The 21,282-nt window shown below is 41.0% G+C and overlaps 2 protein-coding genes across 4 annotated transcripts in view; one reads left to right on the forward strand and one right to left on the reverse strand.

Annotated features, from left to right (window-relative positions):
• CTNNA2 (catenin alpha 2) overlaps positions 1–21,282 on the forward strand; it is a 478,676-nt gene that overhangs the window by 305,354 nt on the left and 152,040 nt on the right. The window contains exon 1 of one of the 3 annotated variants that reach the window (XM_058024128.1): positions 12,940–12,958. The exons of the other annotated variants lie outside the window; for them this stretch is intronic. The gene's annotated coding sequence lies outside the window, so the exon portion shown is untranslated. Of the gene's footprint in view, positions 1–12,939; positions 12,959–21,282 lie in introns of those variants that run through there. 3 annotated transcript variants of the gene reach the window in all.
• On the reverse strand, positions 8,866–14,702 carry LRRTM1 (leucine rich repeat transmembrane neuronal 1). The gene has a single exon (XM_058024130.1). The coding sequence runs from the start codon at positions 13,794–13,796 to the stop codon at positions 12,234–12,236; it is 1,563 nt and encodes a 520-aa protein (XP_057880113.1). The 5' UTR covers positions 13,797–14,702; the 3' UTR covers positions 8,866–12,233.

Genomic DNA, 21,282 nt, shown 5'->3' on the forward strand with positions numbered 1-21,282 from the left:
CTTTCTCTGCTGCCCACAGGAGGTTCTGGGCTGGGGCACGTGCAGCTCTCATCCCCCAGCATGTCCTTCATGCTCTCATCCATTCTGTGTTTGTGCCTGGGGTTGGCTCCTTCTGGGCCAGAACCCTGCACTTGGCCTCGCTGAACCTCCTGAGGTTCTCCCAGGTCCCTCTCTCAGCCCATGGATCTCTGTTATGCAAACTGTCCTCCTTTAGACATTTCTGAGGTGCTTCCTACCAAAGCTCCTTTGTCTGTAGTGCATCATTTCACACCAGTATTTTTATCTGCCACGATTTAAAAATGTTACTGGAAATCACATCTTTTCTATATGATTTTTTTTAAAAATGCTCACAGGAGTCACTGTAATTTGTAGCTAGTTTAATTACTTATTAGGCATATATAACTGCCAATCAATAATTTAGATACTTTTGGCTCACAAGCTTTTGAAAGGAGCTTGGTTTACGAAGAGTGAACAAATATACCATTCCATCTGTTAGCCAAACCACCTGGCACAAAATCATTTGAGGCATAATTATGTAGTTGGCAAGAATTAAAAAAAAAAAAAAGTGATTTCTAGAGTTTTCATCCCAATTGATGCTTTACTTCGTAGTGATGGAAACCTGACTAATGCAGCAAGGACCAGTTCTTTTTTTTTTTTTTTTTTTATAATTTTTTCACACCTCTGAATAAAATAACTTGTGTTCACCTTGCAAAAAAATGCCTAAGATGACAAATATAGGAACCAAGAGACAGGCATGGAATAATCCTGAGCCTAATCAGGGGAAGGGAATGGGAGCTGGCCTGTTCCTGCAGGCAGTTGAAAGGAGTCACGTAGGAGGTGCATCATTGTCCTTTTAATCTCTGTAGGAAGAGGCTTGGGACAATTTGGGAAATGATTTTTCCTTCTTGGTGCCATTGGAAATGTTTTTTCTGAGCTCAGGGTTTTATGAGATTGCTACATCTGCAAATCTGTTCTCCTATTCTTTCAGTGACAAAATTCCTTCTTTAATCCTCTGGAAGCACAGAGTACACACAGAAGAGACTTAGCAAATAATATCTGCCATGTACAGAAATTTGAATTAATTTGGTAATGGAAGAGCAAATTGCTTGCATCATTATATACAAATCTTTGGAATAATCTGTTGTCTGGCTATTTTTAACAAGCTCACATTATCAAGACTTGGGTTTGCTCTTCAGATTTAACATGTGAGAAGTCAAAATGTGCCTTGTTTGTGATTTTTATTCTTCAGTTTCAGTTAAACAAATTAATTATTCAAATTAAATTAAGGATGCTCTGAACGCCATCTGAGCCATAATAGGACACAAAAAGGCACCATCTCAGATAGTCAACAGGTAATTTCAGAATAATTTATAGAAGGGCAGCAGCCCTGCTTTAATTATTAAAATGCATACAAGAGTGTCTTACATGCCTTAATTAAAAATACATTCTTAGGCAATTTCTTAGCAAATCACCTTAGAAAGGGTTAATATTTCTCCCTATCAAATACATAAATTTACCTGCTGCATCCTTAAAATCGCTGCTGAAGGTGGGATTTGAAGCAGGAATTGAGAAAATTGAAGTGATGGAAAGATTTTTACAAGAGGCAAATACAACTCCTTGTGACTTCCCATCTGCCCTACAAGCCCAGCCTGGCACACTGGAATCAATTAGCTTGAGGGTGCAGTAGATGCAACTGAAGGATGTTCAGTTCTGCTCCAGGTTTCTTCTGTTTTCTTCTTCTTTTTTTGGGGTAGAATGTGCAATTTTAACAAAACACCCAGTTCTGACAAAGTGTTTGGTGTTACCTCAGCCAGAGACAGGGCTGAGCTCCTGCTCAGTGCTCCCAGCCCCTCTCTGCATCCAGCTCAGCATCTCCTCTCCTCTGTCGACAAAGTGTTCCAGGATAGATTGTTACAGAACAGCAGCAGAAAATGGTCTGGTGTTGTAAATGCAGAGACAGGGGAGAGAATCCATCTGACTCCATCTTATCTGAAGGCTAATTTATTGCTGCCTTACACTATATGATATTAAAGAATGCTATGCTAAACTATACTAAAGAATACAGAAAGGATACTTACAGAAGGCTAAAAAGATAATAATGAAAACTCCTGACTCTTTCCAGAGCCCTGACACAGCTTGGCCCCAGTTGGCCAAAGAGTGAAAACAACTCCCAGCAGAATGCAATGGAACAATCACCTGTGGGTGAACAATCTCCAAACACATTCCACATGAGCACAACACAGGAGAAGTAAATGAGATAAGAATTGTTTTCCTTTTCTCTGAGGCTTCTCAGCTTCCCAGGAGAAGAATCCTGGGTGAAGGAATCATGTTCACGGAATGTGAATGCCACAGTCTGTTATATTGAATTATTCTGAAAAAATTGTAAAAATGGTGATTCTTCCAGTTCTATGCATGTCCTACCTAAGACAGAGGAGGGAGTAAGTGACCAGGGATAACCTGTGTGTGTTCAGGATGTGGGGATGCGAAGGATTCACCCAGCCTCATTTTCCCCAGGTGTGCAGGTTGGTTGGAAACACTGAAATTCAGTGACTGGTCCATGAGTAAGAAATTTAAAGAAAACCATTTCCACTGCATGATATTCCCTGTCCCAGATGCTGTTCCTAAAATTGTATCTTTTTTAATCTATGAAGTTTAGGGATGTATGTACCAAATTAGTTCCATGTTCCCATTTCTGTACAACTGTTCCTTGTTTTTAATGCCTTTTTTTTTTTTTTTTTTTGCATCAGTGATTTCGTGTACAGTGACTTCCAAATGTTATTTTTTAAATTTTATGATTGTTCCTGATGCCAGGGTGTGCGTGGCCCCCTGTCACACTCTGCATCCTCTTCTTGCAAGCAGGCAGCAAAAAATAAAAAAACCCATCTGCACAACAGCTTGTGCACTGAGTAATGACAAGAAACAACACAGGAGTGCAGCAGGCACTTTAATGAGGAATAGAAAATAATGATATAGGGTGAAGTGACATCGAATGTAAGGGGGATAGAAAGGACGGGTGTGTTGGGAGCGCTCTGCAGCAGCAGCCGGTGGGTTCCGGCCGCTAGAGGGGGAGTGGATCCACGTTTTGCTCTCGTGCCGCTCCTGCAGGTCCGGTTTCTTCACCTCCCTCCTGGCAAACTTCCCCAAACCATCCATCCTCTCACCTGGCAGGGATTTATCCTTACCTAGATCCTTTTCTAACTTAGCGTTAACAGAGTTTTCTCAGTGTTTTATAATCACACTATTTAATTTCTTGAGAGCTGTTCCATTAGAGATGTTATTCCACTTTCCTTTTTTCCTCTTTTTTCCCCCCTCTCTGCACACTGGGCAGAGATTTTAATGCAATCCCCTGGAAGACAGTTGTCCAATTGTTGCCTCTAGCTTACATCAGCGAGGCACAAATGAACAGTTCCCCTTATATCTTGTCTTTTGCTTTGTATTTGACAATTCAGAATTTCATCCATCAAAGCTTATATAAGCTTCAGCCATTCACCCTTTGCACATCCACACCATTTCCATTCTTTTTCACAACATAACTAATCTGTCATTTGAAAAATGCCATCTATTTCCTGATCATAGCTGAGATGATTCAGCAGCCTCGACCCTGGGACCACACTGTGCTCCATTTTTTCCCTGTATGAATAAAAAGCCGCTGTATTTTTGAAATCCTACCTAGTTTTCTATGACAATGGAGCTTGTCTTATTTATGGGAAACTGAATATCTTGTCAAAAGCTCTTCAAAAGTCCAAATATGATTTGTTGTTTTAAATTCCCTAGTGCTTTATACAGGCCTTCATTTCCCAATTTCTAGCATAGAAAAAATAGATCTGACACAGATTTTACCTTGTTTGTTTCAAGTTTGATTTTCCAGGACTTGTTCATCAAATCCTCATTAAGAGTTTTCATTAATAGCCATAGTTTGACTCCTGTGCTAATGAAAAATGACAGATTGGGGCTGGAGCATCCTACATGGTGGGAAAAGAGAACCAGGGGGAAAAAAAGAGTTTTCAACTCTTATTAGTAAAGATACTCAGTGTAACTTCATAAAACTACTCAGGGAACTTTTTGGGAAGTTCTTCATTCTGCCAGCTAGGGAATTACCTAATGTAATTCCCAACAGTTGCTAGAATCAGAGAAATAGGCACACAAAGCAAGATGGGAAGGTTTGCTTCAGTCTAGAAGTGCCACCCATCAAGAAAACAACTTTTGGCTTGGCATATTCCCCATGAGGCCAAAGCACAATCTCCATGGGGCATGACAGCAATAAGAAAAGCAAAAATTTTAAAATCATTGATCAAAAAGCCAATCATGACAAAGCAAAGATGGACAGAGGAATAAGCCCTGGTTTCAGCTCCCTGGGACTTTGTGGATTTCTGTTTCCCACTGCAGATGTAGGTTTATATAGGTTTGGTTTTTTATCAAAAATCACCACAGAGCTTTGTCATCACCTGGTGAGGATCATCTGTGTTGGTTACCACCTAAATCTCTTTATGGTTCATCTCATAGGGGCACTGTCCCCTTTACAGGTTCCCCTCTATTTTTTAGAGTGATTTCCTCTATCCCATGTAATCCCCCTTTTTTTCAGCTGGTGCTCTGTGCCCTCCACCTTCCCCAAGCCCTGTCCCACACAGGGATTTTGTTTTGTGGGTTTTCCCCAGAGAGAGAATGTCAGCTGCATTCCTCCTGATTGTTTGCTCTCTCCAGGATTTCTTCATCTCCCAGGCCATAGGATGCACGTCCAATTTATTAGACTGCAGCAATTACATAAGAAATTCACGGCATCCAGTTGTTGTTTGGGAATTTGATCTGACAGGAGCAGAGGGTTCTGGGCTGTTTGGAAAGGCAGTTTTGGTGCAGGGGGAAGGTTTGTGAAGGTGGAGGCAGCTGAATTTGCTGGTAAAGAAACACAAAATGCCCAATATGGGGTGACATTTACATGGAATTAAGGTAAACATTTGACATCCAGCAGCCTCTTTAGCATGAGGACAGCAAACCTTTGAGCAGCAGCCACAAATTTGTTGGCTGTGGAAGAAAAAAGAATTGCATTGGGAAGTAATGTGGATCAGATAAGTAAATTTTCTGTCATGATAAGCTTTAATATTGAGCCAAGTTTAAAAAAAAGAAAAAAGAAGAGTGGGTAAAAAATCCCTAGGTGGTTTATCTCATTATTATTAACATTCTTTAATATTTACCAGGCTCTCTAAGCAAGCCAGGCTGTCAGAGAGGCACTGGACCACAAAGACAGATCCAGGTTTACCCTTGGGAGCTCGCTTTAGCTCTCATCCTGCAAAGAGGGTTGGTAGCAGACACGTTTCAAAGGGCTGACAGTTGTGAAAAGGCTCAAAACCTCAGGAATTCAAAAGCTGTGGACTGTTCTTGCAGCTTAGTTTGGGATTTTCAGAGCTCTCCTCTTCCTCCTCCCCCTCGTGTTTTTTGGTTCACCCTGCCTGTGAGGCTCTGGGAATGAAAAATGTGAGAAGGGGTAAGAAAGGTTAAAAATTAGAGGAAAAATATATATTTTGGAAGGTATTCAGAAATCTGTTTTCAGGTTGCATCCCCCAGCTCTCAGAGGATGTTTGCTCATACCTGACAGTAACCACTAGGGTACAGAGGTGTGCTACTGCAGGAAGATCTGCTGTACATAAGCTGCATTTTTTTTTTTCATTGAATCAGCCCTTAAATCAGTTTGATGTGTCCATGCATATTTTTATAAATCTTAGATTTTACCAAAAACATTTTCAGCCCTCTCTCCAGTGCTGTGCTCTGTTTTGCTCTCAGGAGAAAGGCACATCAGCAAAAAGGGCAAATTAAAGTCGGTAATAAATGAATAACTGGGTTTAGTGTCTAATCACATCAGTCAGAGAAATCTGCTGTGCTAAAAGTGATAATTCAGTGATGAAGTAGATTTCTCTACTTACCTATTGCCTTTGAAATCTTGGATTTAGTCTTTGTTAGCTCAGAAATGGAAGGGAATTGGTCATGTTCCCATAGCACCCATGCTGAAAGACATTTTCTGGCAGTAGTGACTGTGTATGGTGAGGATGTGCAGAACATGAGAGCAGGGAAATCATTTAAAATAAAAGTGCCTTAGCAGAATAGTAGGTGCTGTTTGCCAAGCTCAGATGTGCACAGTATTAATGTATTAATCCTTTAGCACTGCCACCTATTCCTGATTTTTATCATATTTACATATTTGGGTTTTTAGGAAAGGGAGAGATGGGGAGAAAGGTGAAAAGCTGGTGTTTATTTTCAACTGAATTTCTTCTCTTGTGATGCAAATCTGGGACTTGGAGCTCAAACTCCTTTCAGTGCAGCCTCTTCCCTTTGACTGTCCCCCCAGCTATCACCCCAGCAAAGGGAATAAGAACAGTAATTGCTTTAAAGCCTCAAGAATTGTGCCTGAATGCCAACAAGTGACGTGATCTTAATTAAAAAAAAAAAACAAAAAAAAAAAACAAAAAAAAAAAAACACCCAGAAAAAACCCAACAAGACAAAACTAAAAACCCCCAAAAATCCAATTGCACTGTTCTCACAGAAATACAGATCTCATTGCAAGTGTGTTCACTTTAGAGCAGACAGGGTGCAATAAAATTACAGTGCTCTGCAGCATTCATCTCAGCTCTTCACAGCCACCCACCCACCCAATTACAAGCTGTGTCTTGCCAGCAGAAGACTGTTGCTTGGTTTCTGTATTATTTTTATAGCTTTGCTTTCCTCCCCATAACTTTAGAGGTAGGCTGTGCTTACTCCTTTCCTTTCACCAGGTTTTTCTTCTGCTGTTAAAAAAAAAAAAAATTAAAAAAAAAAAATTGGCTGGTATGGAAAGTCTTTCGCATGGCTCTAAATGTGATTTGGTTTTTAATGTAGAATATGCTCTGAATAGTTGTTTCTAATACCTTAATAGCTCTGGTTTATGTCAGTAATTATATGAAAGGTTAATCTTTAAATCACCAGCATTTCCTAAATTCCTAATCAACTTCATGCTTGGAAAGGAACTGGCATAAATGCTCAATTTGTTAATATTAGCCTGGGTTGGGCAGGTCAAGGAAAAGCATAACCTTGGTGCATAATGGTAAATGGAACACAGCAAAAATATCTCGGATCTGTTTGTCATTAGAGCTGTGAATGTGAAAGCTGGCTCTGAGTGTGGATATAATTAGCAGGAGAATCCGCAGTAGCTCAAGATGATCACCCATCCCTCTGGGTGAGGGCTTCTTAAAAAAAAAAAAAAAAAAAAAAAAAAAAAAAAAGGTATTTTGGGTAGAAATGTCTGCTTTTCTAGTGGTGAACTGTGCTTAGGATAGCTAAGAAACGCAGCCCTTACAGCTGGTGGCAGAGTGCGGTGGATGCATGAGGGCACCCGGCGCTCCCCGGGGACGGGAGGTGGCGCAGGCAGTGACGGCGCTGCGGGCACGCGTGTGGGGCGGCGGGTCCGACCGGGCCGCGCTCCCTCCTGCCCCGCTGGGAAAGGCCAAGGGACACGGACAAGATGCTGGGCATCTTCCTGACATCAATCCCCTGCCGCTGTCCTTGCCACAGCCCCAACGCGGCAGGGCAAGGCGCGGAAAAATCTCATTTCCCGTGTGTGCACAGTGCCCCCCTTGCCTTCTCACCGGCTCTCATCTTCCCTGTCATGCTGTCCCTTCACCCCTTCCCTTGCTCTCTCCTGCTGCATGGAGCTATTTAGTGGTGTACCCTCCTTTGCAGAAGCTGTTTCATCCCTGCTTGCACAGTTTTTTAAAACTGCTTTCTCCACCCACCCTCAGTCTTGGTTTTTCATCTGTGCTGCTTCTTTAGGTTAACCATCTTTACAAAAGGAAAAGGCAGAGGAATCCAGAAACACCCTGAGTTTGGTTGCCATTACTCCAGTCTTTCCTCTTATCTTTTGTCTCCTCTTAATTTCATTATTATCACTGCTATTATTATTATAATAGCACTAGAAATGAGCTTCCTCATTAAACACTCCCTTTTTGCCATTCTGAATACCACTGTAGAAGCTGGAGGGGGGAGGAAGGGGGACTCAGAGAGTCCTCTTGCTGTTAATGCAGAATGAGACTCACACAAGGAACAAATGCAGTCCATCTCAAAAGCGAATGAGAGTTGTTTGGGGTTTTCTATTAGCACTGAACAGAATTATCAAATAGACTCGTTTCAACTACCCCTCAATGCCTTAGCCATGAAAACATACAGAATATATTAAAGCATACAAAAATACCCTTAGGGATGGTTCATGGACTTTCTGTGGCACAGGTAGGCAGGGAGCTGGATCAGCCTGTCCAGAGCATCCTTGCTGTGACCACAAGGAATGGCTCATCCCTTGGGCTCACCCCCTGCAGCACCCAGACATGGCAAAGGAGGGAATTGGCACCTTGAACAAATATTCTTTGTATTTTATATTTTCAGCCCAGAAACAGAATGTGGTACATTAGCATCGATTCTGTGGTTTCATACCATTTTTTTTTTAAGTAATACAGAAAGGAAGGGAAAAAAGGCAGAAAGGAAAATAAATCATCCCTTATATACATTCAAAGCATACACAGCAACAGTTCCTTCAGCACTGGGTGCACTGTGAGTGGGTATTGATGTTAGCAGCAAGAAAATGCATATTAGAGGTCTGTAACACTGGTACTGCTAACCAGCTCAGGAAAGGTAGTGCTTCTGCTTGCCTTTCACTCTGTTTTATGTGCAAAAAGACAGTTAAATATAAAAAAATAATGTTAATTACTTAATTATAAAAGGGAGATTAGTCCTATTAAGTAGAACATCAAAAAGAGAATGTTTAAAATATTTCCCTTCCTTTGATATTCCCCAAGCATTTCATGGACAAAACACTGTTCACAACTCACCCCAAAAGCATCCTTTTTTCCTTTTCTTTTTTTTTTTTTTTTTGTCCTTTTGATTTTGGAGCCATTTAATAGGCCAGAATAAGGGCATCAAAGAGAGGGAATAACTTATCTCTGGGCAGTTGTTGAACATGAAATTTGGAAGAAAGAATTGGGGAAAATCTGTCCCTGCAGTTGCTCTAAATGCAGTACAAATATAATAACTCTCATATACACCAATGCAAGTAGCCTGGAGCAGGATGAATAACTGGATTTGCAATAGCTGGATTGAAATGACATACAGGCTCTTTTATTTCTTTATTACCCACACATATTGTGTGTAAATTTTCAGCCTGGATGTGGGCACCCTGTGGAGTGTCTTCATGCCATGTAACAGCAGTGACACCCTCTTTCCTCCAATAAATATTCAGAGGGTGTCAAGATCTCCAGAAATCCTCTGGGGATCACCAGGAGCTTGTCTCTAGAAGGGATTACCCTTCTAGAGGAGATTTCTGCAGGAGGATTATGAAATACATCCTTTAATAAGTGCTGTGCTCTCCATGGAGAGATCCATCCATCATCCTGCTCAGGGTGCCAAGCCTTTGGTGGCCATCACCTCTCTCCAGGAGAAGTGGCAACAGGCAAAGCCCAAATCTGCTCTCACTCAAGAAACCACTGCAGCTTCAAAGGAAAATTCTCCGTTCCATTTACTTGGGCTGTCAGTGCCAGATGCATGGAGCACAGAGGTGAATAAATTCCAAAGGCTGAATTGCTCAAATCTTTGCAAACGTAGCTGGAGGTTGCTAACACCAATAAACAGCAGGGATGACTCCAGAGGGGTGCAGTCACTCGTGTGTTTCAAATACAACCCACAAAACTGCTAAAAATACACAGAAATACAACCACGGGATGATTGATTGTTGGTACCAGGCTTGTCTGAGGTTCACAGGGGCCAAACCATGACTGCACCAACACATTTCCTAATACCAACAAGGGGTCATTATCAAAATAAAGCCAGTTCATGTTTGGTTTTACCATATGCAGACAGTATTTTAACAACCTTGGCTGATTTTGGAAGCTTCCTGGCAAGTGGCTGTACCCAAGTGCTGCCTGGGGGCTTGGGGAGCACACAGCCCAGTCCAAAGTTAGAGAGCCAGTTTTTCACACTTAAATTCCCTATTGATTTCAGAGAAAGGTTTAATGGGGAAAATAAATATAGCTGGGCCCACAGTTAGCATGGCATAAAGTTCTTTTGCTTCAAGCATGGTCAGGAACCCAAAGAGAGGAGGGATTCTGTACCTTCCCTCTGCCCCTCCTGTTGGGTTTGTACATGCACACTCAACCCCTCAGGTCACTCGGGAGTTTCAGGATAGATCAGGCCCTTGTGGGCTTGAGGCACAGAGAGAGAAATGTGCATTTGTTTAAAGAGAGAAAAGCCTGGGTTTAACAGTGCTTGCTTGTTTGAAAGCTGGGGGTGAATTTGCAGTGGCTTTAGGAAAAAAATAAGCAGTTGATTTTCATTAAATTTTCTGTGACACTGTCCTCTCCCAGTACATAGTCTCATTGCTTTCACAGATTATATTATAGTCTCACTGAGGAAAAATTTTGATTAATAGGTTATTTTCATGTTTTATAATACATGCTATGAAATGTACCAAATAGAGGAAAATAAGTTCTGACTCCTTAAAAATAATTTCAGTCAGAAAAGAAACACAAAATTCACTCTTTACATTTTAAATTAATGGCTAAAACCTGCTGTGCAAGAAAACAAATTATTTCTTCTGTGCCTGTTTTTCTGCTTTATAAGCCTGCTGTACTCTTGTAAGAGTAGATAGCACTTTAATGCAATGAAAAAGGAAAAAAAACCCAAAAAACTGTGTTACATTAAAAGACATGTAAAATTTTGGAATTGCTCCTCTCTTGGTGGTAACCTGAGGATAGAGAAACATGTACAAAGCATAGAAATGTCACCCAGTTCATTATCCATCACATTTTATTCACATGTAATGCTGTAGGAAGAAAATTTCAAGATGCTCTGCCTGATGTTATAAAACTCCCTCATCGTCAATTAGTGCGAGAGGAGCTGCTGAAAAGATCAATCGTTTGCTTGTTCACATTCTGGAATGAAAAATCCAAAATACAAGGAAAGGAAGCCTTTATTTAAGGGCAGTCAGATAAAACAGCTGTGGGATTCTACATCATGAAATCACTGCTTAAATCCATCAATGCCATTTTTCAGTCCTTGGTGAGGAGGGTGCATCTGCCTCCAGCCTCTGCAGAGGTTTTGGGGTTGTTTTGTTAGGGGAAGGGAGGGACACGAGCTGGGCTTTGCCAGCACTTCTCTACAGGACCCAGAGGGGTGCTCTGAAAACTCCCTGTCCTACCCTGACAGTGGTTTTGCTCTTGAGTTTCACCACTGAGACCCAAATAATGGCTTTTGCTCTTCACCATGGCACCACAGAGCACAAAATGAGGGGGTATTTGCTCTTGGCATAGCTCAAAACAAGCATAGAAGTGGCAAATGCAAGTAAAAACCTTTAAATTTAGCTTTTTTTTTGGTTGGTTTTTAATATTAAAGAAAATTTGGATGAGCACATTTTGGCAGTGTTTCACTTGTTGGGGTTTTGTTGGTTGTTTTCTGTTAGAGAGTCCTCACAATATCATCGGTTTTGATACAAAATACTTTTAGGGGTTATAATGCAGTTTTTATGGACCTTACAGCAACTAACAAGAGAGCTGTACTTAAAAATCCTCAGAAATCCTGTCCTAGTGACACAGTCAAAACTTCAGCCTTTCTGAGGTGCTCTGGCTCCTTGTTGTACTGACATCCAGTTACAGGTAGCACATTAACAAAAATAGAATTCCAGTGTCATGCTTCATATCTTCAGCAACATGATGTACGTGAATGTGTGCTAATTACAATGGGAAGCCACCTGGGTCATTTTAAGCTTTCTATTTTACGTGGCTTCTTTGCTCCTCTACTTTTCATTTCAACACTCAGCATGAAGAGAGAGGTTAAACTGTTGCATTTTGTATACAGGGAACCATTCATGTAATATACACCAGTCTGTAAAAACTGTAAATGCTATTTTTTTTTATTTTAAACAGTTTTCTTAGTTTACAAAAGATCAATAATTGGTACCTTTTTTTTACACTCTCAGATATTCCTGAATATTGACAGATCTTCAAAGGGAGTATTAGCATATGAAACCTTAAGATTGGCTGTCCTGAAGGTTTTTAAGACACGATAAAGCTAAAATATCAAGTCTTTTGGACAGCCCCTCTTAAACAATTTGGGCAGGGGTGCACGTCAGAAATCACCAGCACAGCCCAGCACCCCCCCTCCCACCCCGTGCCACCGTCTGCCTGCACGCTGTTATTTGGTTGCACACTGTTTAAATCCCAAAGGAAAATCACACCTCGCATTCCCTCGCTGGCTGCTGGTGACAGGAGCAAGATCCGTACTCATTAATGATCACCAGGGCTCCCTCAATGTGGTTGGGTTTGTAATCAACATAATACTCCTGGGCTGACATGGCAGCCATTTGGTGCATGGTCTGTTTCTGCTTCTGCTTCCTGCGCTGTGTGACAAAGCACTGTCTTAGTTGCCTTAAGCCGGCCGGGAAGCACTTCCAGGAGACGTACAACACCAAAACCACGATGAGGAAGGAAAAAATCAGTGCCATGGTGCCCGTCACCACCTTGTGAATCTGCACGGCGTTCTCGGAGTTCTCGCCGGGCATGGTGATGGTGACGGCGTACGTGGTCCGGTCCTCGTCGCCGTCGGGCGCGTCGTAGGTGGCGGTGGCCGAGCCATAGCCCAGCGTCTGCTCGCTGTTGTTGGTCACCGGGGAGAAGGTGTTGACGCTCGTGGGGTCGGCGTCCTCGCACAAGTGGAAGGCGTATACGGCGTCCAAAACATCCTCTCCCTGGGCGTACTCGGGGGTGGCACAGAGCAGGTTGCTGTCGTAGCGACCCTGGAAGTTGCTGAGCCAGGAGGCCAGGGCGCAGACGTTCCGGCTGCAGTCCCAGGCGTTGGCGGAGAGGCTGATGCTCGTGAGGGACTTCCAGGAGTCGAGGACTCGGGAGTCGATGTAGGTCAGCCGGTTGGAGTCCAGCTGCAGGGATTTGAGATGAGGTACACTTTCGAAAACGTGAGGTTCGATGTATTCGATTTCGTTGCCGGAGAGATCCATCTTTTCGAGTTGCCATATCCAGTCCAAAGTGTTTACTACGATGGTAACTTTATTCCTTCGCAAGCAGAGGGAGTGCAGGGAGATGAGCCTGGGAAAATGGGCTAAATTCACTTTCACCAAGTCATTGTGCTCGAGGTGCAGCTCAGTGAGTTTGAACAAGCCAGCAAAAGAGTTTCGAGCCAGGCTCTTTAACTGATTGTATCCTATGTCTAGAAACTTCAGGCTGCGACAGTCCTGAAAAATTCTCACCGGCACGAACTTGATGGCGTTCGACCGCATGTGCAAAGTTGTCAGTTTTCTCAGCCCGTGGAACAGGTCAGGCTCCAAAGACTGCAGGTTGTTGTATGATAAATCCACACTGCGCAAGTTTGGCATGGGGCGGAAAGTGGTGTTGGGCAGTTGGGTTATTTTGTTGGAACTCAGGGTGAGCTCTTTAACTCGCCGCAATTTTTGAAAGGCATTCCCCTCCACTGAGCAAATGTGATTGTGATCCAGATAGAGCCACGTGAGCTGCATTAACCCTGTGAACTGTCCATCATGCAGCTCTGAAAGGCTGTTGTACCGCAGAGACAAGCCCATCATGCCCGACAGGTTGCGAGGCATCTCTGTGAGATTCAGTGATTCACAGTACAAAAGCCTGCCCTCACACCGACAGAGCTGTGGACACCCACTATTCACAGCTGGAAGCATTTTAGAAAAGATACCCAGCGTACACAATATCAACCCCGGGGGCTTCCTCAGCAGCCAGTTTAAACAGAGACCAATAAGAAGGAAATCCATTAGCAAGAATATTTCCAAGTAGGCTTGAGAATGTCCATTGAGTCTTTTCAAATTCTACATCATATTTTATTTAAGGGAGAGAGAAAAAAAAAAAAAAAGGCAAACCAACGAAACAAAGCCCGAAAACCAAAGCAAAACAGCAAACAGAACAAACACAGAGGCAAATATTTCACTTTATAGCATGCAGGAGCTGTGCAGCATTAAAGTTCACAGACATTCAAAGGTAAAATGATAGTGATTTTGTTCATTTTAAATGCTGCAGCAAAGGAAAAAAAAAAATCTTTCTTCATGAAAGAATTTAATTAAAAAGTGTCTTACCCACCCTTTTCCAGAGAGTGACAACCTCCATTCAGTTGCTTCCTTTGTGTTTGGACTAATTATATGCAGAGCTAAAAAAGACCCCTCTGTGCTACAAATTCAGTCCCTTTCAATGTTGTGCAAGGCTGGCAAGCTCACAATGTCTCACTTCGCTTCTGCTCAACGAGCGAAAGGCTTGTCCAGCTAGCTTTTGAGCTGCCTCCTAGGACCTGCAAGTTTCAGAACTATGTACATGAGCTTGATCTTCTCCTTCTCCCTCTGTCCTTTCCACTGCAGTTAACACTGTGGCGTGAAAAAAACTCCAAACTCTTTACTAACGACTCCACAGGATTTGTCAATCTGTTTAATGTCCATCATTTGCAACGACCATGGACCGGCACAACCTTTACTCCAGAGAGAGGTTACCATTCATTCACAGACCGGCTAAGGGTCGCTTTATTTCCCATTCTTTGTTCGCTTTGCTTGTTAGGTGATGCTTAGAGCAGAGAGAGACAGCAAGAATCCCTTCCCTTCAGCTGAGCAGTATGTTGCTAGAGCATGCAGAGGCACCCAGTGTTCACTGAGTGTCGTAAGCTGCTCATGATTGTACGCCTGCACTGTGCATCTCAGACATGGGCAGATTGAAAAGGGGTGGGCATAAAACCAACATCGGAGCGAACCAGGAAAGTAATATATGCTCTTTGATGAAATGGAAAATACTTTAAGCCTATCTCGCCATTTCTCAAACAGGCACGCACACACAGCCGCACAAATCATCAAAAGCGAGGCAGTGCTAAGTAGGAAGCTTGAGAATTAGGATTCTTTCTTCTTGTTTTTTGTCCTCGGATGCTTTTGTTTAAAGTCTGAATTTATAAGCTATTAGCCGGGAGAGGGAGAGACTCGATTACTTGGTTTGGGAAGGAATATGTAAACCAGTCTTTTTGGATTGCTTTTTCTCTCTAATTCCGATGATGAGATTTGCCTTTTGGTCTTTGGGTGGGGGATTGAGGGGTGTGTGGGGGGGAAATGTGTTTTTTTTTCTTCTGACATTGTCTAAATAGAGCATGATTTGAAATTCTGTGCATTCTTTCTCATAGAAATGCAGCCAGAGCTCTGCAAATAGGAATGTCTCATTTCATATAAGCTTTAATTACATTTGGTCTTTTTCCATCCTGCATATTTTGTGTGTTCAGCACATGCCTTCATGCCTTTCCTAAAGGCTTTTTTTTTTTTTTTTTCCTTTTTCTTTGCGGTGTATGCTACGGCACACAGAACTCAAATCCTAGCAGCATAAAGATTACTGTGCTTTTTGAATAAGATCAATGCATAGGTTGCTGTGAGTGTGTCAGCAGCATGCAAAGAGGGGGTTTCAAACCCCATTAGTTAATAAGTTTAGCAGATCATGCTGATTTTTGTTCCGTGTTCCAAGAAACAAAAAATCTTTGCTGGATAATTTTCAGTCCTTGTTCTCTATGGGAAAGGCATCATCAATGAGCTCTGTAATTTTTACTGACTGAAAAATGCATGGTATTTCTGTCAGGAAAACGCTGGCCATCTTTTCCTATTATGAAATAGAATCTCAAGCCCCTGTGCTGGTGAGAGCAATCGGAGCTGACAGCTCCCAATTCTGCATCAATACCCAATGAAGAAGTTCCACACGGATTTCAGGATGCAAGGATTGCAGAGGATCGTGCTGATTTTAAGTGGACATCGGATGCAGAATGCTGGAGGGACAGGGCAAAACCACTGTGTTTGCTTTCTTTTTTCACAGCTGTGTTAATTTAAAAGAAATTCCTTGTTTTGGTGGTGTCTGTTGCAGAGCTAAACATTGTGTTTGAGTGTGGCTGCTGTGAGTGTGTGCTGGGAGAGATCAAGGAATGCAGTAATTTGATGCAGTAAAAGTTGCTTTGCAGAAGTCCTGGCAAACTTAAAGCTCTTGTGCATAAAAATAAAAATGTGTGAAGGAGATTGATTACTAATGGATTTGCCAGAAACAGTCCTAAATAAATTACAAATATAAGCCATTTAAATTGTGGTATCAGAACCTGGGGATCAATGTGCTTTTATGCTCCCTGTTCGGTTTATTTACATTTTTCTGCTCTTCACAACATTTCAAAGTGGTCTCAAAGCAAAAATGTGATGCTTTAATAGTAAATGAACCTCATCTATGTTTTAGCATTTGGGCAGGAGAGCTGAAGGTGGTTTTCCTCTCCCCAGATCATGCAGTTTTATTCAAAGCAGGCTGTTTATGCAAGTGTCCACTGGTTGCAGTACACCTTAATTCTGTTTCTCGGTACACAAAAGCAGGAGGGAAAGCAGTGACAGAACTGACAGAAAAAGCATTGGAGCAGGAGAGACTAAAAAAACCCACCCAAGAATATATTCCAGATTGCCTTGATGAATATTTTGGTGCAATTAGCAGGGAAAAAAAAAATTAAAGGATGGCTTGAACTTAACAGATACTGAAAAAAGCTTCAAAGCAATGAGGTTGTGTCCCTTAAAAATCTGCAACCCTACAAGTCTTTTTTTGGGTGAAGCCTTAATGCCTTCTCCCATGTAAAAATTTAGAGAGAGGTCTGCAACAGCAGCCCTGAAAATTTCAATTATATCTTCAAGGAAAGCTACCATTTTCTGCAAATCAGATGATGATAAGGATCACTTAGTTACCATTTAAATGCTATGTATAAAGACTTCTTCTAGTAGAGATGAAGCTCCCTGATACATCACTGAAGAGCTGAATATTTTTATTTTTTTTTTCCACTGCTCCTCCTTGTTATCACCTGGGATACAGCTTGGATCCCAACCAATGTGCCTGTTCCCACTCTGGCATATAATCCATTATCATTTGGTTTTCAAAGGCAGGAATTAGAGCAGACAGTAGCAAACCTGTATAGCAGCAGCTGGAAGACTGACAACCAGAATTAGAGACCCAGAATTAATGGCCCTGAGTGCACTCTCTCAGAGCCCTAACGGAGGGCTGTTGAAGAAGAAACTCTGCTCTTATCCAAAATTTGGTTGTAAGAAAGAATCCAGGTAGTCTTAAGATGAGAGATCTCACAGTGTATGTTTGAGGCTCTGATGCTGAGGCACAGTAGTGACCAAATTCAAGAACTGGGGCATCTGAAATATCTTTTGTAAATTGGTGTCCTACTGTATTTTTGCAATGTACCCTTTTTTCAATCAAACCAGGAATTCACTTTGAAGATGATTGTAATGCAAAGGGCTTAATTTCCACTGTCTGAGCTGTTATCACAGCCAAACTGTTAAGTTTACACATTTTCTGAAGTTTCAAAGCCTCTGGCAAGTCTCTATAAATTAGCAGATTTAAATTAGCTTTATTAAATGTGCTATTATAAAACATTTTAAGAATGGCAAAACTGTATGTGTTTAAAGGAGCTTGATTAAATCAATGTGAAGTAGGTTACAGAAGAACAACATGAATAAAGTTTTAGAAAGTTTAGGTGGGAAGCCTCTTCATGTAGTCATGACAAGGATAATTCAGTGGCAGCAATGGTCAGAACTGTTCAATCTGGAAAGGAAAAACAATGTATTTCATTTTATTTCAATGTAGTTCAATGTATTTGCTCTACACATTTTTAATATTGTGTTCAGATTAATCATAGAATCATCAAGATTGGAAAAGATGATCCAGTCCAACCATTAAATGTCCCATATAATTTAACTCACCCCAGAATCATTTAATTTTTGCTAATTCCTTGGATATTCCTTTACTGTTTCTGCCTGGATATTTACCTTACTTTAATTTGCAATCCAGGACAGATGGGGTTGGGACAGAGTGCCTGAGATCCGAATGTGGCTGCTGATATCCAACTCTTCATACACACATCTTTTCATAAATTCTCCACCAAAATATGAAAAGGCAAAACAACCTATTAAATACTGAGTGTACTTCTTCCTTTTGGCATTTTCTGAGTGGTTTATATCAGAATAATAAAAAGTGATGCTCTTAGTGATGATTTTAATTTCCTTTCATGAATGGAAGGACTCAAACCTTGATCTTTGGTAGTCGTTCTTTAATTTTCAAGTGTGCTGAACCATGACATTTTGCATAAAAGAAACATTTAAAAGCAGAAAAGGGGGAAAAAGATATGACCTAAGGTAAAGCAAACTACATCTGTTATTTCTCTTGAATTTCTGTCTTGGTCATCCTGAACATTTTTTGGCTGCCCATTCTGTATAAAATTTATGATTTCAGCTGATAAGAAGTCCAATTCTATAACATGTCTGTTTTAGTAGATATAAAAATGAGTAACATTATACAAGATTTTGACCAAAATAATCGTGCTGGCTCCAGATGTCATTAAATTCTTACGGTACCTGACAGTCACATTGGATTTGTGGCTCCCTTTAAATCATAGACATTCTTATGTAAATGACCTTCTTGTTTTTGACAAGGTGATAAACATTTCTCTGTCTCATTGCAGTTATTCCATCCTCATCAACCACATTCACTTGCAGGTGGTCATGCATTGCTCTAGAAGGTCCATGACAGAAGAGACCCATGTGCAGAATTGTCAGAGCAGGGCAGAAATGTCAGGTTTTAGGACAACATATCCAGAGTATGAAAAAGTAACTGTTTTCCATCCATGACTGATAGACTACTTGAATAAGCTAAAAAAGGATTGACTTTCTTAAGTATTTGTGAAAATAGCTTTGATGTCTGGTCATGATGGCAAAACTCTTGCCAGAGTGACTGGTTCCAGGGGTAATGGGAAAAAGACAAGAAGTAAAATGATCCTTTTATGATTAATCAACACATGAAGATCATGCAACGTCCTGGCTAGGCAAAGGCTGCTGTGTTACTGTCACGTTACCAGGCTGGTGGAACTCCTGGTTTGCAGGAAAAGTGAAAATTTAAACCTTGGGTTTTGATTAACCCTTGCTAATTTATATCTCTGAAAATGTCATAGGAAATAATGGAGGAAGCAGGTGTGGAGTGCAATGATTAGCAAGCACGGAGGTTTTAGTTGGTCATATTTGTTTGGAAATCAATTAATTCCAACTTCAGAAGTGCTAAGTGAGACACCACAAAGGTTGATCTCAAGACCTTCCCATTATTTCTGGAGGTACCAGCAAATGAACTATAATTAATTTCCAATTCTCTTAGAAGCAGAGAGGGCCACAGCTTATCCACATTCCTGAATACATCTACTGTCTCCTCTGCTACTGTTAATAGTTCATCTGGGAGGGTTATTTTTGATTAACTCTGGTGCTAAACAGTAATTTATTTGTGCTTTGAGACTCATATTGACTGAAGGGTTCTGTTCTTCCATGGATGTTGCTTCTCCCAGCTGTTTCACCTGGGGCTGGTCAATTGGCTGCTTGGTTGGCTGGTTGGTTGGTTTGTTGGTTGGTGGTGTATTTACTCACACTTACCAAGAGGTTGGATGAAGTGACACAATAGAGGATTATTTAGGGCTGTGAAAAATCCTCCCTGCAGCCAAACTGGTTATGGTCCTAAACCCATCATGTTTTACCAGTATTTTTTGTCCTTTTCCAGAATAACTTGTGTTGTTTGGGAAATTGTGAGGTCTCACCTGGGGATGCAGGTAGCACCATGCTGTAGAGAAGCCATTGGTCATACATTGGGATAACCTTCCTGATGCAAAATCCCTCCTTCTTTTCACCAATGGCAACACCTTGAGGGGCAGTGAACACTTTTTAGATTTCCAAAGTGCAGGACATGTGGAGAATAGAGAGGAATTTATGAAATCAGTTATTAAAAGCAAGGATGAACAAGTTAAAAGCTGTTCCTGGCAGTCTTCTGGAAAGTCTTTTTACAAGTGGATGAACTGCTCTTGGAAATTTTTCCTAGAACAGAAAATCTGTTCTCAGCATTAGACAACCAGTTGTTCTTAATCCATTTCTTGTACTTATTTCCAAATGTATTCTAAAGCAACATCAGAAAAGACAAAAAAACTTCATGCTGGCCTTTGTGGATACATTATTTCTAGAAACACAGGTTAGTTATGAAGTTGCTGGTAGTATTTTGAAATTGAATACGACTTTTTTTGAGTCCTCTCCCATTCCATAGAGCACCATTTGAACTGACTCCATAGAAAAATAGAATCATAAAATTGGAGAACAGCTTGGGCTGGAAAGGACCTCAAAGACCATCTCCTTCCATTCCCTGCTGTGGGCAGGGACACCTTCCACTATTCCACATTGCTCCAAGCCCTGTCCAGTCAATGATTTCCATATTCTGAAGGGAAAACTCAGAACAAAATGCATTGAAATCCTGCATGTGTATTGCATCTTACAGGGAGATTAGAGGGCCTCTGGATCATTAGCTCATAGACAGAATTAATAATGCAGAAACCAGGTTGAAGACTCATATTTCAGAGAAAAGTCATTGTGATTTTTGCAAGGCTAAAGACGATGGTTTGTTGACTACCTGCAATATTTATGGTTTCATTACGTTTTATTTGCAACTGATGTAATGTCTAAGAGAAATAGTCATGGGTCAGGAGTCTCAGAAGGACATATTTAAAGACATAACAAAAGATAGTCATGCCTTCTTAAAAAAGAGAGAATAACCTGACCTTCTTTTTTTAAACCAACTTAAAAATACTCACGGCATTACTGAAGAGTTTATATGGTGGAGGAGGTTTGTGTGTGGTGTATGTGTAATCTTAGAAACTCAGCTTTGCTCAACAGCTAATTTAATTGTGTGAGTTCCAATGGCAATCTTTGAAATATGCATTTCTGACTCTTGTTTGGTTATGTTTCAATGTATTTTGAAGACTTTTCATGTCTTAGAATGAAGAAACATACAAAGTAATCAAAAGTTTGTGTTACTCCATAGCTTTAAATAAATATATAGAGGCATACCAAATTCTAGTAACAAATCCAAAGATCCTGAATTTTCCAAGGTTTTAGAAAGAACATGCTAAATACATTCTCAAAATCTGCTTAGCAGCATGAATGTAAGTTACCCTGCCATGTTTTTAATTGTGAAACAGCAGATTTGGAGGGCAAACATTAACAAAGTTCTAGGGTTCACTTCAGCTGTGTTTCATAATCACATTCCCTCTCCTACTGCTGTATTTTTGAATCTTTAATATTCCTGTAAAATGAAGAGCTTATTGTTTCCTAAAACTCAATTTATATTTTAAATGAGTGGAAAGATGCGTAATCAACTTGAAAAGGCAGGAAAATATCACCCTGT

This window comes from Melospiza georgiana, chromosome 5, assembly GCF_028018845.1.
Source record: "Melospiza georgiana isolate bMelGeo1 chromosome 5, bMelGeo1.pri, whole genome shotgun sequence".
In the NCBI taxonomy this organism is placed as follows: Eukaryota; Metazoa; Chordata; class Aves; order Passeriformes; family Passerellidae; genus Melospiza; species Melospiza georgiana.

Coding starts and splice junctions, on each gene's coding strand:
- LRRTM1 (XM_058024130.1), bottom strand. CDS start 13,796: ATGGATTTCCTTCTTATTGGTCTCTGTTTAAACTGGCTGCTGAGGAAG.